This window comes from Eleginops maclovinus, chromosome 1 (assembly GCF_036324505.1).
Source record: "Eleginops maclovinus isolate JMC-PN-2008 ecotype Puerto Natales chromosome 1, JC_Emac_rtc_rv5, whole genome shotgun sequence".
Lineage (NCBI taxonomy): Eukaryota > Metazoa > Chordata > Actinopteri > Perciformes > Eleginopidae > Eleginops > Eleginops maclovinus.
Genome location: NC_086349.1, coordinates 6,676,279 through 6,692,351, shown reverse-complemented (window position 1 = coordinate 6,692,351; position 16,073 = coordinate 6,676,279). Strand labels below are relative to the sequence as shown.

At 39.3% G+C, this 16,073-nt stretch overlaps 1 protein-coding gene across 1 annotated transcript; it reads left to right on the top strand.

The window, feature by feature from the left end:
- The first annotated feature begins 5,508 nt into the window (after positions 1 to 5,508).
- On the top strand, positions 5,509 to 15,909 carry LOC134866330 (E3 ubiquitin/ISG15 ligase TRIM25-like). The gene is made up of 5 exons (XM_063886444.1): positions 5,509 to 5,524; positions 10,229 to 10,970; positions 11,702 to 11,841; positions 13,282 to 13,449; positions 14,447 to 15,909. Exons 2-5 carry the CDS (start codon positions 10,341 to 10,343, stop codon positions 15,156 to 15,158), a joined length of 1,650 nt encoding a protein of 549 aa, XP_063742514.1. The 5' UTR covers positions 5,509 to 5,524; positions 10,229 to 10,340; the 3' UTR covers positions 15,159 to 15,909.
- The last annotated feature ends 164 nt before the right edge of the window (positions 15,910 to 16,073 follow it).

The window sequence follows — 16,073 nt, the reverse complement described above, 5'->3', positions numbered from 1 at the left end:
AAATAATATAAGCGCCATATTGGAAAGGTTGTTTTTAAGTCCAGTCCTTACTCTTCTTTTAGCTCTGTTAGGTTTATCTTTTATCTCCTAGATGCTCAACCATGTTCCCCACTACATGTGTCTGCTGTTCAGTGTTTCTGAGCTCTTTCACAGAAAACATCTGGCTGGAAACAGGGTCAATGAGAGTAAAGTTGAAGTGCGGAAAACGACAACAATATGCTAAAAGTGGCTTAAAGCAATGCAGAGCAACATCTTTCACGCAGACATCAGCATTTGATCCATTATTAATATAAAGCATCTTACTTAGTGCAGCTCTAACACATTTGAAAGTTTGAGGTTTGAGACTCTGACGAAACCAGGCGTGCGATCACACAATGACCAAATTAATATAAACACAATCAGTCTAGTGTTGAATGACTAGAAATATTTACATCAGAGAGCCGGAGTCAAAGTAACAATCCTTCTCTCATGCAAAGCTTTGAGTATTTGTGGAAATTAGCGACCATAAATACAGCTGAGCAGCTACACTCATTGATTCCGTTTCATCTCATTTTCTGTATCCGTCATCAGAGCATGCGTCCTCTCCGCGGGCGATGGGGCACCTGTGATGGATCAAAACTATTTACACATCACAGCTCCCTCAAAACTCTTCCTTTCTTGCTCAAAAATAAATACCTCTTAGCAACGGGAGTGTGTGAAGGAAAATGGATATCAGGTCTTGATATAAACACACGTATTGGGTCAGGGAAGAGGGGAGGGGGCGGGCCATGCTCACAATGCTCGGTCTTGTCTGGGAAGGCCCCCCGGAGGCTGACTCATTGAGAAAAAAGGGAAAGAACACCGGACCCCGTCTGTTTGAACTGCATGCTCAAATGAGGACTTAGCATAAATATTTCCACCCAGAGAAATGGGAGAATGTTATCACATGTGCAGCTTATGTATACACACACGGCACACACACATGCTTGCAAATTCATGGGTTTACACTGTGGCATGCATTTACACACACGCACAAATAAAGACAGTCCAGTACATAAACAAATCAGTTAAAGGATGTTAGGTACACTATTTAGTTTGTCATTTCATAATAGCATTTTTTAATAAAACACCTTTTGTTGATTTTCATTTTAAAAATGTTGGTAGATTTGGTGTCTTTCAAAATATCCACCATGTACAGATATTTTTTTCTGAAAGGGGAATAATATATTGTTCTAAACTGTCTTTTACATAGAGTATTCCTGACAAGTGCCAATGTGGGTATTGTTTTTTTTTTCGGTTCACCTAACCCTGAAGTTTCCCCTCAGCTTCACGTAGCGTTTAGCTTCTTTCAGCTCATTGTTTTAGGTTAAATGTTATGTTTTGTTTCAGTCCAACAGCGTAGTCAGAAAACAATCTGATATACAGTATAACCTACCATAGCATCTAAAAGCAGACACACTGTGTAACTTATAGCAAGTTAAGACCTAATTATAGAGGATCAGACGTTAGTTACACCTGGAGTAAATTCAGCAGCTACCCTGCAGTATACAAAGTCATTAAAACTAGCTGCACCTTTACCAGCTTTGACAACGCTTTAATGATCAACAGGGGCGTCACTAGGTTTTAAGGACAGGGGGGGCTCAGCCCCCAGGAGATGCACAGGATGTGAGCAAACGTTTAATTTCACAAACAGCTAACAAAAACTGAGAAATTGCCTTACACTTTTTGGACAGATTTAACAGATCCTTTACTGTGTAAATGTTTCGGGCCACCATTACATCTTTAATACAGTACAACAACAAACACAGGAAGTACTGTATGTTCACAGCATTAACAACAACAAAAAAAGAAAAAATCACATAGTTACAGTGCCCTATTTAATCAATGCTTCTTATTCATTAACAGCCCACATGTATTATCCAAAACTATGCAAAAAAAAAAGAGCACTGTGTTCTCACTAAGTACATTTAAAATAACATGGCTACAATTGGCAGTTACTTGGTGGGTGGAAGCATCAAAGAATGTCGTCTGTTTTTAAGGGTGGCAAAGGCCTCTATCACTCTATTGTGATTTAGGTGCTGAAGTGAGTCTTTTTCAATTGACATGACTGCAAGACTGTGAAGTCTTTTCTGACCCATTGTTTGGCGTAGCCAGGAGTGCAGCCGGCGCAGTACACTAAAGGACCTTTCACACGAGCAGCTGCTTACAGGCACTGTTAAAGCAACTTGGATGGTTGCCTTCAGGGAGGGAAACATGTCTGAATCAAGGAGGTTGTGCACAGTCAACATATCTTTGGGTGAACATCCAGCCTCTGTTTTCCGGGCAAGAAAGTTTCTGGCCACCAGAACCTCCTGTTTTCAGGTCAGTGCTGTAGTGTTTTGCAAGTTCATTCAAGTGTGATTCACTCAAGAAGTTCTCAGATTTCGGACTGCATGCCTGGATGCCTTTTAGTAGCCCTGCATCTACACTGCAAAATCGTTGCTCAAGCAGGGAGCATTTCGTTCATTAATTACATGGGACTTTCTGTTGTTAGCTGGGGGGCTGGAGCTAACTTATTGTCACCAACAGCAGTGATCAATAATTACTCTCTTGAAAAAATGTCCTATATCCATTCATGTTCACGTTCTTCTCCTTATTCTGCTCAGTTAGTTCTGTGTGCTCCGCTCCGGTACATGCTGCGGGTACCCAGATGCAGAGACGAGTGCAACCTAGGTTGCAGTGAAAACGTGGACTGGATTTCAGTGATGTGGGCGTGCTCTATGAACAAGTGGAATGGATTGGATAACGACGCACTGACCCTGACTCTCTACCTTTCACTATAGGGAAAATAAGATTTATGATCATATTTAAGTGAATAATGACTGGTTGTATGATTATTTATGTGAACTCATATTCTGGCCACATTATATTGAATTTGTCGGCATTTAAAAAAAACAAAACATAACATAAATAAATAAATGAACATAAAATATTTTAGGGGGGCTTAAGAATATTTTAGGGGGGCTGAAGCCCCCCTAAAATAGGCCTAATGACGCCACTGATGATCAATACTTATAATCAAAATGAAAGTGGACCAATCTGCATAATGAATATTTTTACTTTTGGTAGTTTAAGTACATTTTTTGCTAATACTTTTTTACTTTTACTTGAGTAACATTTTAATTGCAGGAATTTTACTTGTAACAGAGTATTCCTACACTCTGGTACTTCTACTTTTACTCAAATACAAGATCTGAGTACTTCTACCACCTCTGTCCCTGTGTCTGCTAGATCAGTGCTTCCCAAATTGTGGCACACCACTTGGTCATGACATCTGACACAGCATCAACTTAGTGTTTGTTAAACGCTTGTTCTGGTTTTACGGCCCTGACTTTACTGGTTTGCTTCACTCTCACTTTTCCAGCTGTAGCAGGGAGACTTCTTCAGTGACCAGATAAACCAGCTGGGTGCAGCCTGCTGAGCTGGACTACTGTAATGGTGTCTTTACAGGTCTCACTAAGAAATCTATTAGAAAGCTGCAGCTGATTCAGAATGCTGCGGCTCGAGTCCTCTCTAACACCAAGAGAGTGGATCACATCACTCCAGCTCTGAAGTCTTTACACTAAGAGAGTGGATCACATCACTCCAGTTCTGAGATCTTTACACTGGCTTCCTGTCTGTCAAAGAATTGATTTCAAAGTGCTGCTGCTGGTTTATAAAGCATTGAATGGATTAGGCCCAAAATACATTTCTGATCTCCTACCACATTATGAACCATCCAGAACTCTCTGGTCTTCTGGAACGGGTCAGAAACTCCCAGAAACCTGCAGGTCCGCTGCTACTCTAACTACTATTAAATCCAGGCTGAAAACATTACTATTTGCCGCTGCTTTTAATTGAACTGTTCTTATCTAACATTGCGTTATAACTTTTATTCATGTATTTTATACCTGTTGTGTTTATTTTATTATCTTTTCTCTTAAATGACTGTTTTTAAATGCCTTTTTATAATGTGTTTCTGCTGCACCACTTGTAAATGCTCTTAATGTCTTTCATTTTTGTAAAGCACTTTGAATTGCCTTGTGTTGAAAGGTGCTGTATAAATAAACCTGCCTTGCCTTGCCTTGAGCGCTAAACAGCAGACAGACAAGGCTAGTGGATTCTAGCCTTAACCTGAGATACGGCTAGAGAGGATCTGTCTCATGTAAATATGAAAATAACCCCTGCGCAAAGGATTGTGGGTCAGAACAGCATGACGAATGATAAATATAACTTGATGCAGTATGACATTCTTTTTGGCATGATGCAATTGACATACTATATATTGGGACATACAAAATATTTTCCTGGCTTGCTCAATACCGTGGTATTATGGGATTTGGAACGCACAGTTTGTGAGAGGACAGATCTATGCATGACAGCATGATACATGCTTGTCATTTTAAACTTCTCAAACATTTGATTACCTTTTCTGGGAAACAAACAAACATGAATTTTGAAATACTGATGTTAACTGTCAGAAGTTTAGCACAAAGTTAGGGTAGTCCCCATAACTGACTATCAAAGGCAAAGGATAATGGGATAATCCATAAGGATCCCACCTGATTCCGAGAAAAGAAGACGTTGACTGCAGAACACACGTTATAAAGTTCCCTGAATATGAAATAGGCACTTTAAGCTGTTTGTCCTATTCTAAGGATCATTGAGTTTATCTAGACACAAACACATGTGTTTATACATTTCTAGATATCTGTCAACAATACAATCACAAATAAAAATGTGAGGCATCCCACAGACGGGAAATTATATCCAAGCATGATGTACCAACAGCAGTTCAAACTTGACTTGATAGGAGACTGTTGTCTGTTCTCTGCCAACACTTTGTCTGTTTCTTATAAAAGAAAACATTGTAAATGCTCTTGAGATTTTTGTGTTCTGCCAATGCAGGTTGCAATGAAATATTGCTTGATTCCCTCACGAGGTCCAAAGTTTGGTTGCCCCTCTGATACAACAATTCCAATTTCTCCATCTTATTCATTTTGATTGACATACGGCAAGTGTAGGCTACGATGTTCGTCGAACAGCAAGTGTAGTAATGTTGTATGATTTTATGATAGTGTTAAATCAATTGCTGTCAGTGTGTGTGCTGCTCTTAGGAATAACAACATTGAGGAGTGGGCGGGAGATGTTCTTTTCCATCAAAGAAGAGATTATTTTTGAATTCTTTACATATTATCTCACTCCAAGGACATCATTCACTATTATCTGTGCAACACACACCTCCAGTATAATAAGTACAACGCAACAATTCATACAGTGTCAAGTCGTTTTATTCAGTAGAACCAGAGGGTGTGTGTGTGTGTGTGTGTGTGTGTGTGTGTGTGTGTGTGTGTGTGTGTGTGTGTGTGTGTGTGTGTGTGTGTGTGTGTGTGTGTGTGTGTGTGTGTGACTGTCTCCCCCTGCAGGCTGGTAGCAGAGTGGAGGAGCAGACTCAGGCTTTCTTTGAAGTCTTCAACGAGGTCCTCTTCTGCAGTACCCGCAGTACTTTGATGCTAAAGATCTCAAGGTATGGAAAAACTCTCAGTACTCTTCTATCATGACATTAGGACAATGCCTGAGTAATTGAAATTTAGGCTCCTTTCCAGGGTGATTTTTGGCTATATAAATCAAATTATACTCAACTTAGAAAGCTTTATTGAGTATTGTGTCTGAGCATGGCAAAAACGTTCAACTTGACATTACTCACACCTTAATTAGACTATACACGATATGTTTTTCTTGTTAGATAACACTGTATCTAACCCTGAAAATACTGGATTTATTCTTTATTATTATTATTACTATTTGTTTTTGACATCTCCTCTTGTAAAAGCACTTTGAATTATCTTGTATTTCTCAACCTTATTCTATTTCTATTATTATGTCCTTTCCATTTACACCAGAATCACTTCTGTGTAAAACAATATAGTTTAACAGCATTAAAAACTCCTTCAACAAAAACTGAATATTATAACAATGATTAAGGTAAAGTCATTGCAGGAATATTATGGTTTCTGGGCATATTCTTTAATTTATTAGACATTTACATAAATTAATACAATCAAGTCACAAATGTAGTATTTCAACAGGAATACAACATTTCTTATAGTTTGAATTGCTGCCATCTATTTGTCTCTTTATGTATCTATTTCTAATCACCTCAAACTGAGATTTGTGTGTGTGTGTGTGTGTGTGTGTGTGTGTGTGTGTGTGTGTGTGTGTGTGTGTGTGTTGTGAACTGGCCCTTTAGGAACACAAGGGGGCGCCCGAGAATATACTGGATGTGATCAGATGGTCATGTTGAAACATACAGTAAACCAGGGGTGGCCAACCCGCGGCTGTCGAGCCGCATGCGGCTCTTTGCCCAGTCTCATGCGGCTCCTCAGTACATATGGAATTTTAATTGTGTGGTTTTTTTTGCGCATATGTATCCAGGTTCAAAAAGGGTTAACGACACACAAGTTCCAGGCCAATCGTTACACAGAGTTTTCGACACAGAAGTGCTTTAGCCAATCAGAATGCAGATCCTGCAGTACAGGAGGCGGGTTCTACTGCACTCGCGATGTGACAGGGAAGGGAGAGATCTGCTTCTGAACGGCGAAAAATAAAACTCAGATAAAACCGTAATAACTCAATACAAAGTTGTCAAATCAAAACGGTAATACTTTGCAGTTTTAGATGTGTGTGAGAGGGCCTGTTCACGGAAAGCTGGCCACCAACACAGAAGGACTCATGAGTTGCTGAATCGAGATAACGAAATAAATGAGAGAAAGTGCATCTCTGTCAGCAGAGCTTCTGCCAGTCTTAGGGTTAGGTAAAAGTTGAGATAGTTATCATCCGAGGATAATTAACTTAAATACACTTCATTTATTTTTAAATAACTGTCATGAAGCAGTATTTAAATCAACCTTAGTCATGGGTTTGTTTTAAATACAAACATTTAAATATTGTAAGCCAGATTTGTAAAGGAGTGTTCAACGCAATGAATGCCAACTTAGTTAAAAAAACAACAACAGCATGCATAGGAATACAAAAATAGTTTTCACATAATTAAGTGAGATTGTGTGTGAGGCAGTGCACACAATCTTAATGGCTGAAAATACAGTAACTGGCCTCTGGTGTTAATACTGATTTCTGTCAATATCATGGTGTGTGACATTTATAAGGATTCTGGCTGAGCAGAGGTATGTGTGTCTGTCTGTGTGACAGAGTGTGTCTCTATTGGAGTGTGTGTCTTTGAGTGTGTGTGTCTGTGTCTCAATTATTGTACATTTTTAGATTTTCATTTTCTATGTGTGAGAGATAGAGAGGGGGCACAGAGGAATAGGGTGTGGGAGCACACCAGTGGCGTAGTTATACCTATTTTAGGTGAACTTCAGCCCACCTAAAAAAAATAAATCCCACCCAAATGAACATTTTGAAATTGAAAAGAAAAATGTATATATATATATATTTTTTTCTCACATTAGTGTTGAGAGTTGTGCCCCCTCCCCTTACCAAGACCACACAGTTCTATTAGATAGCCTCTTAATTTGGCTCTCAAAGTGCACCAGAAGCATGCAATTCACTTTAAAGTGTTTTTAAAAATCTGCCCAGGGAAGCATGCCCCCGGACCCCCCTAGAGGATGTGAAGTCCACCCCACTCAAACTTCAAAACTAGCTATGCCCCTGGAGCACACAGAAAGGGTAAGAGCAAAAGAGAAAGGGCAAGAGAGAAGTGGGCGGACATACATCCACGATGTGTGTATGATGTGGCTCTTTGCAATAACACAGTCAAATAATTGTCTCTTCGTCTCTGACTGGTTGGCCACCCCTGCAGTAAACGATACACATACATAGGTGTGATATTTTCCTTAAAGATAAAGTATGCAACCCCCCAAAACAATGCACGGAAAATATAAATGATCCCTCTCAATCATTACTTTAAGATCTACTAGTGTGTGGTGGGGTCTGTGTCAGCATTGACCCTGCAGCCCATGCCTCTATTTTCTCTCTTCTATTTATTTTTCTGCCTTCAGGAAGTTTTGGGCATCAACAAAAAACCTTCAACCCCACCTGTGGCAGTAACCCCCAGCTACTAGGCCGGGTGTGGTGTGGACACAATGTTGGTTCTCGGACTTAAAATAAATGACCACTCGTTTTGGTTTGAAAATAGCAATAACAGTTGACAATTTCCCGGATAGGGCCTAATGTGTCAGTAATTTAAATGAATTTCTTTTTTAAGTCAAATTTTTTTGTGAACTGCTAATAAATACATTTGTATTCCAAACTTCTGAAGTTTCATACAAATTGAACAATTCCATTTGCTGATGAAGACCAAGTAAGCGGTCGAAGGCTCATAAAGCTCTTTTTATAATTTGAATTTAAATGTATTTTCGTCATTGATGTTTCTCACTGGCTTCCTCTTTCTCTGGCTCAGTGCACCCTTCATGTCCTTACTGATGTCCTTGTGTCACATCAATGTTTGTAGTCTAAAGCATTACTCATATGTTGTCAAACCGGTCAGTGGAAAGGTGTGAGATGCATCAGGAAGGACAAACCAAAACTCCATGTTGATCTTTATAATAGTGGAAAGTTGGGGATGGATGGAAATCATCAACAAGATGTGCTTGTATATTGAAGCATGTCCGATGATCTCATTTGTTATGAAATGTATTGCAAACCACCCAGTAAATATTATCTCTCTATTTTAGGAACTACATTTTAGGCTTCAATATACTGTATTGAGGTTTATGGGTTATGTTTTTGTAAAGCAAGGATAAAATACCTCCAGTTGAAGTTGTTTTGGAAACGTTCGGAGCCAGCACCTTCAAGCGGCTGGGTGTCTAATTAAAGATAATAGTTTTTACTTGTTTTTTTGGGTGGGTGATGACTAACCTTGAAACCTCAACTAAAGTCTCTTGAATGCATACAGATGTGACAACACTGAAGCGAGCGATGAGTCCTAGGAGATTCCAGCATATGTGATTTGTGATATTATGCAAACACGCCGTTTTAAATATCAACAATGGACCAAACAATATTGATGTTAGATCAAACCAACATCACCAGCATTTCCTATTTTCAACAAAGAGTTGTATACACCTTGTGGATTAGGTTATGGGATTTTAAAGTCTAATCCATGTTGTGAAGGGGCAAAGTCCTGCACAGGATAGGGAAGGTTACACCCCAACCTTAACACTAACCCATGTTTGAATCCACCAAACCACAAAAAAGTAGTGGTAAAAACTGGTAAATAATGTGTCCATTTATATAAATTCATGGGCATGGGTAAACTGAACTAAATTAGTTTTGGTTATGAGATTGAGAACATGAATATAATACTGTTTTTATGGGGGAAATCAGATATATATATTTGTAATATGTAAATGTTTAAGCATGATTCGTTGCAAAAAATAAATGAAATCCTAGCAATGATTGTGCTGACCATTCCAGCAAGCCAGTAAAAATACTTTTTCTCGGCTGGATTTGTGATTCAATATCGGAGAGCCTGCTCAAACCAGATTAAAAAATAAAGAACCTTAAAGTGAGTGTCGCACTCTCTCCTACGAAGTTAAACGTATTTTGTCCTGGATTAAAGTTGCCATTTAAAACATTCGTGAATTGGAACCGAAATAAAACAGAAAAAACAACAAAACTACTTGGTTAGCTTAAAAAAAATGATCAATATTTGGTTAGTTAAGTAACGTTCATAATTAAGCCAATGTTGACTCTTGGTTTCACGCAGGACCCAACAGTCCCATGATCCAGAGTCCTGTGTTTGTGGACTTTTGATTAGAAATGTAGTTGTTATTCTTCAAAAACAAGCTGGATTTTTTCTTGTTTTTTCTTGAGACTTTCTTGAAAATGTTGTACAGCATGGGGTTTTCTTCTTTCAGTCTTGCAGACATTCACGCACCTGCAATGCCTGTGCAAAGGTGTCGGCTCCAGAACTAGAACAAGATGTGCAACTTACATTATCTCGAGTAAGATCTCATGCTCTATGGCTTCATATGAAGATAGTCACTGAACTTTAATTGCTTTACATGACTACTGTAATGTGACACGTTTGTTTATACCATCAACCGCCACACCTACGTTGGTGGGAATTTCCGATATCAGGGACAGCATGGCCTCCTGGAAAGGAATGCTGCACTGCACACATTGTGGATACACCTCCTGCTATTCTGGTAATTTGTTATGGGCTGCTGACTTCCTTGTTTGCTGTGTATACTGCCTGTTGTCACTATAGACTCACCGGGTGGAAAGCAGAAACAAAGTAAAGAAGAGAATCTCAGCACAAGAGGTGGAGGCTAAGTTGAACAAAGAAAATACAAGAAATTGGAAATTTCCAACCTCAAACTATGTCTTTGCCAAAGCCGGAGGAGCAGCTAGCCTACGAGCTAAGCTGCCCCATCTGCCTTCAGCTCTTCTCCGATCCCTTGGTTCTCCCCTGTGGACACAATTACTGCCGATCCTGTATCTACAAAACCACCGACATCAATGGCAAAACACTTCCACGGTGCCCAGAATGCTGTGAGGAGTATCAAGGGTTGGAATCCCTGCAGAGGAACTTCAAACTCTGCAGCATCATCGAGGGTTACCGAGCCACAACTCTGCAGCTGGACCGGCAGCCTGACACTTGGAGGGTGGAGGTTCTCTGCGACCACTGCATAGACGAGCGGTTGGCGGCCATGAAGAGTTGCCTGAAGTGTGAGGTGTCGCTGTGTTCCAGGCACCTACAGAGGCACAATGAGAAGGAGGGCTTCAGGGCCCACGCCGTGGTGGAGCCCATGAACAAGCTGGAGCCCAGGAAAGAGCTGGAGATGAAAGCCTGCGCCACACACAGGCGTCCCTTCGAGTATTTCTGCTCCAACGACATGACCTTGATGTGCAGCACGTGCTTCATGGAGGGACAACACCACGACCATGATGTTCTCACCTTCAGCGTCGCCGAGAAGGAGATGAGGGCGGTGCTGGAGAGCCGCAGCAAGGTATCGCTTGTTTCATTTATGTTTAATAGAGTAGAGAAATGTGTTCCTTTTTTATCGTAATGTTAGTCTTGCAAACATTGAATTTGGGATAGAGTCAAAAAACAGGGTAAAGTTTGACCCTAAAGGAGTTTTATTGACAGATATTGACATTGGACAGATACAGAACCATTACCTCAATATGTTTCGATTAGAAATAAAGACTGTTCAGTATGTCATCTTCAAATTAAAGAGGTCCTTTTATGCTTTGTGGGGTTTTCCCTTTCCTATAGTGAGTTATAAAGGGTTGGGTACATGTAAATGGTCTACAAAAGCTAAAATCCCAAAGTTCCCTCCGGAGGAAGTATCTTCCTAGAAAACATATTGAGAAATAATACACCTGAACAATAAATTGATAGCAAACAGAGAACACTAGAGATTGCAAAATGAAAACAAGACTTCTGCAGTTTGAATGAAGTGGCTAGCGGCTATCTGGCTCACTGCCATGGTGCTTTGGAGGAGTATTGAATCATAAGAATGCAAAAGTTGTTCGACTGGTGAGAACCACCCAGTGACTTCTGACAGTGTTGGCTTGAGTTCACGGTTCCAGGTGACTAATTATATTACATCTGTGCCAGGAAGAAGTTCATAATCATTTCACTGAAATGTCACGTAGAAATAATTAGGCATCTATTTCTTTCAGTATGGAAAATAAAAAGTGCTAAACAGGCTAAATGTGCTCTTTGTGTGTGCAGGTGGTTTCCTTCAGGCTGCAGATCACAGAGAGTCTCCTGCAGAAGACAGCGGAGGAGAGAGGAGCGTTTGAAGCGATCGGAGACAAACTGGTGAACAAGGCGGTCGCCATCATGGACAGTATGGTTGCACTGGTGGACAGGTAACATACTGTAGTATTAAGTATAAGGAATATGCCCAACATTTGTGTTTAATTGCTCCAAAGTCTTTAAAACATGTCAAAGTGTCTAACAGTACAACTTCTGCATTTCTAAATCACGTGAAGGCTCCAACTTTTATTTAAATGTTGGAAAAAAGTATTCTAGATTAAATATTTTCTGCATTGCATATGTGAGCATTTCACTTGCTATAAGTTTATTAATGCCCCATACTTGATTGTATTTAGATTCCGATATAAAGCCATGTTCTCACCATTCAAATTAAAGTAAAAAAATAACCTGCAGTGCCTTGTGCCCAAAGACTCAAAGGAGAATATATATTAAAAATTCACTTTAAGGGCAAATCATAGACTGTGTGGTTCAAATGCATTGAGTGATTTAAAAAATAATTTCTTCAGAATTTGTGTTTAGTGAAAGCCCAGCTATCACACAAATTAAAAAAGTGTTTTATTACAAGCAGTATTAGTCATGAAAACACATGTTCTGTTTTGGTTACTTCATATCAGAGGTCTTACGATTCCTGTTTTTGCCCCCTCCCCTCACTGGTTGAAGTTTGTGACTTAGCTGCAGAATTGTGATGTCACATAATTTCATGGCCAATCAGGATTTACTTCCATTTTAATCAGAATCTGATGACTGCTGTTGGGTTGTATGTTTATCTTTCTTGGCCACTGTCAATCAAATCACATCAAACCTCACCCTGAGTCATGATGAAGCAAATTAAGACAAAGCTGTTGTCCAATCACAATGGAGCCGGCAAGCTGACCAATCAGAGCAGACTTGGTTGTGGTTTCAGACAGAGGGTAAAAATAGGTCATGCAGCATAGGCCTTATGAGAAAAACAAAGAGCTTTTTGAACATTAACCATTAACCTGAAATAAACATAATAGAGCCACTTTAAAATGAACATGACAGCGTTTAACTGTAGAACCATTGTAGTTTTTAAGTGGACACTAAAGAGGAAATGTTTAATTGGCTTCTAAAGCAGAACTGCACAGTAAAATAGTAAAAGTACCATGCCTGTACTAGGTTATATGATTCAAGTGATAAGTCAGTCTGAATACAATTGAAAGCAGATGTTCTTTCAGGCTTGAAGAGTCTCTTTATGCGATGGATCCAGTTTGTCAGCATTTTAAGATTGCTTGGAATTGCTTTTTGACCTAAGTTATCAAGTGTCATAGGCTCTTTAAACACACCTTTCAACTTGCACTATGAAAGTGAATCTCATGTATTACTTTTATCAGAAAAAGACCTGAAACATTCAAATGTGCTGTCCTTGCACATAAACACTCTGTTAAGAAAGGCTCTCCAAAGTAATACACAAACAATGCAGAAAAAAAAGGGTAGTAAATCAAATCTGGTGGAAATTATGATTTTTCCCAGTTTACCATGTTTTTGATATACTGCTGCTGTGTTGTGTTCAGGTACAGGGAGCGCCTGCATGTGCTGCTGGAGGAGGAGAGGTCCCTGCGCAGACAGAGCTGGCAGTTTGGACTGAATGCACTGGAAGAGCAGCAGCAGCAGTTAGTGGAGGTCCAGAGAAGTGCCACACAGGTCCTCAGTGAGACAGACACATGCGTCTTCATACACAGGTACAACAGAAGAATATATTGCCAAAACACAAAATGCATTTACATGTTTTTTTAATATATACTGTATATATACAGTATATTCGTCCAAAATCATCTGATAGAAATAGTTTCTAAACATATTCAAAACAAACGTTTCCCCTGATGAATTGACAGCATGTGTATTTTGATATTTACAAAGGTTTCCACATGTGCCATTAAACTAGATTTCATTAACAATAAAAGCTTCACAAACTACGGAAGCCCTGAGAGAACACTGAGAAAAAAAGTCTGATCAGGAAAAAACCTTCTGACTTGAGTGACGCATGAATTATATTTAAAAAAAAGTTTTGGTAGCAGTTTCTCATAAAAAAAAAAATGTTTGTTTATCGGTGAAACTGGAGGTAAATGAATGCTTTGCATTGTGGCCAAAAAACAGATTAACCAAGTTTTTTCTCTATGGTAATTTTTTATACACTTTTTACTAAAAGCAATCATGTTTTCTTTCAGGTGAGTTTTAATATCTCTAAGTACTTGATGCAAGCTCTGAAAAACCATGTCTTTATTCCTATTTAGAAAATAGAATAGTGATGCACTTCAGCCTCTATTGGCCAAAATGAGTATTTCAGCAACAAATAGGCCTACTTAAAAAAAGGTATCATTACAAAATATTTGCTAAGAATATTACATAGATTATCCATAGAAAATGCATCATTTTTTAAGTCATAAGCACATGTTATAAAGAAAAATCTGAATTTATGAATCACCAGAATGTGTTTTATTTCTCACTTGCCTCTCAGGGCTTCCATAACAAGTTGACATAAGATAATGTTATACATAAAAGTGTGCCAGATAATAACATGAACTATTAGCTATTAACAGTTTTAGGTAGGAGTTTAGCAGATAAATCGTCACATGTTTCTGCCTACTTGAGAAACGACATGTGATTCCAGACCCAAGCATATGGATACATGGTCACATGGTAACAACCCTCAACTGAGAGATTTCTTCTGCTCTCCAGGTTCATGCAGATTGAAAATAAGCTGAAAGGAGTCGCCACAGCAGGCAACTTCCCCTCCGTGGTCTCCTTGAAGGCCCCGCTGAACACCAAGCGTCTGCAGGCAGGCCTCAAGACCCAAGACTTCCGCTCTGAAATGATCCCCCTCCTGAATTCCCTCCATATCCTCCTGAACCCGCTGGACCTCACCTTCAACCTCTGCACCGCCCACCCCAACCTGATAGCGTCTAATGATTTGCGCACGGTCAAGTACAGCCCCAGCAAGCAGTCGTACGCGGAGCACCCAGAGCGTTTTACAAGCGCACCCCAGATTCTGTGCAGCCAGGGGTTCTCGAGTGGGGAGCATATATGGGTGGTAGAAGTGGGACCCAACAGCATGTGGTCCATGGGTGTGTGTTACAAGAGTATCCTTCGCCGTGGTGACCACAGTCGCTTGGGACACAACTCTGTTTCGTGGCGTCTGCAGTGGAAAAACAACAAGCTGACGGTGTGCCAGTCCTCATGCAACGTGGCTCTGGGGGAAATTACCAATCACCCACTCAAGATTGAGATAGCACTGGACTATGAGGCGGGGACTTTGATGTTTCATAACATCAGAAGGCACAGAGAGCACCTGCACACCTTCAGGGCTGTGTTTAAGGAGCCGGTTTACCCAGCGTTCAGTATCCATTCAAACACACAAGAGTCCTGGATCACACTGAACAGCGGGATGTAAACACAACTTCTGTTGTTTGTTATTTTACATGCTTAGAATACATTTGGGTATTCAAATTGCCAACTTTTGTAACTCTTGTATTACTTTCTCCTTGTTAAACGTCTGTAATAAAATGAACGTTTTAAAATTGGCAGATTTGTTAGGAATCGATCCTAAATGTTGCTTTTATGTGTCATTGTAAAGAAAAATATTTCCCCACTCAGAAATTAGATTCTTGTTGTTGTGAAGGCCTATCTATTAAATCCCTATAGCTTTATCTTTCATTAACACAAATTAATGCTTTATAATGCCATGCTTTTATACGTAACCACGTCTGTCTTATATTAGCATTTTAATCACACAAGAAAATTGTTTACAAAGCATTTTTGGTTATTGATATGGGGGATTTTTGTGGAGTATGTTAATTTTTTTCATACATGAATTTGGTTTGTGGGATTTTCTTTGTCATTTTTCTTAGGTATATAATTTTAGATGTTTTATTGTGTCTATGAAGTTACCTTCATTTCTTTTTAATTGTGTGTGAATTGTCCGTCTATGATCTTTATTTCCAGTAAACATCGATGTGCGTGAACACTGACCTTTGGGATGAATATGAGACACATATTTGTGTTTATGCAACAAATCAATACTTGGGATAATGATTGTGCATCCAAATGTATGTGTGTTTTACATTCCTGCATGCAATATGATTCGCTCTTGGCAGCGAAAAATACTGCTTTTTTATCACTGAAATAAAGTTTATTGTATTACATTAGGGTTGCCAGGTTGGGCTGTTAAGTGGTAACTAAGAGTCATTTTACAGTTTTCACTTTAATTAAACAAACATTTCATGATGATTTGTATTAATAACATGCATTTGTACAGGTACTTGCTCTTATAAAAAAGTTTTAAAAAAAAGTATGCTCCGTGTTTCAC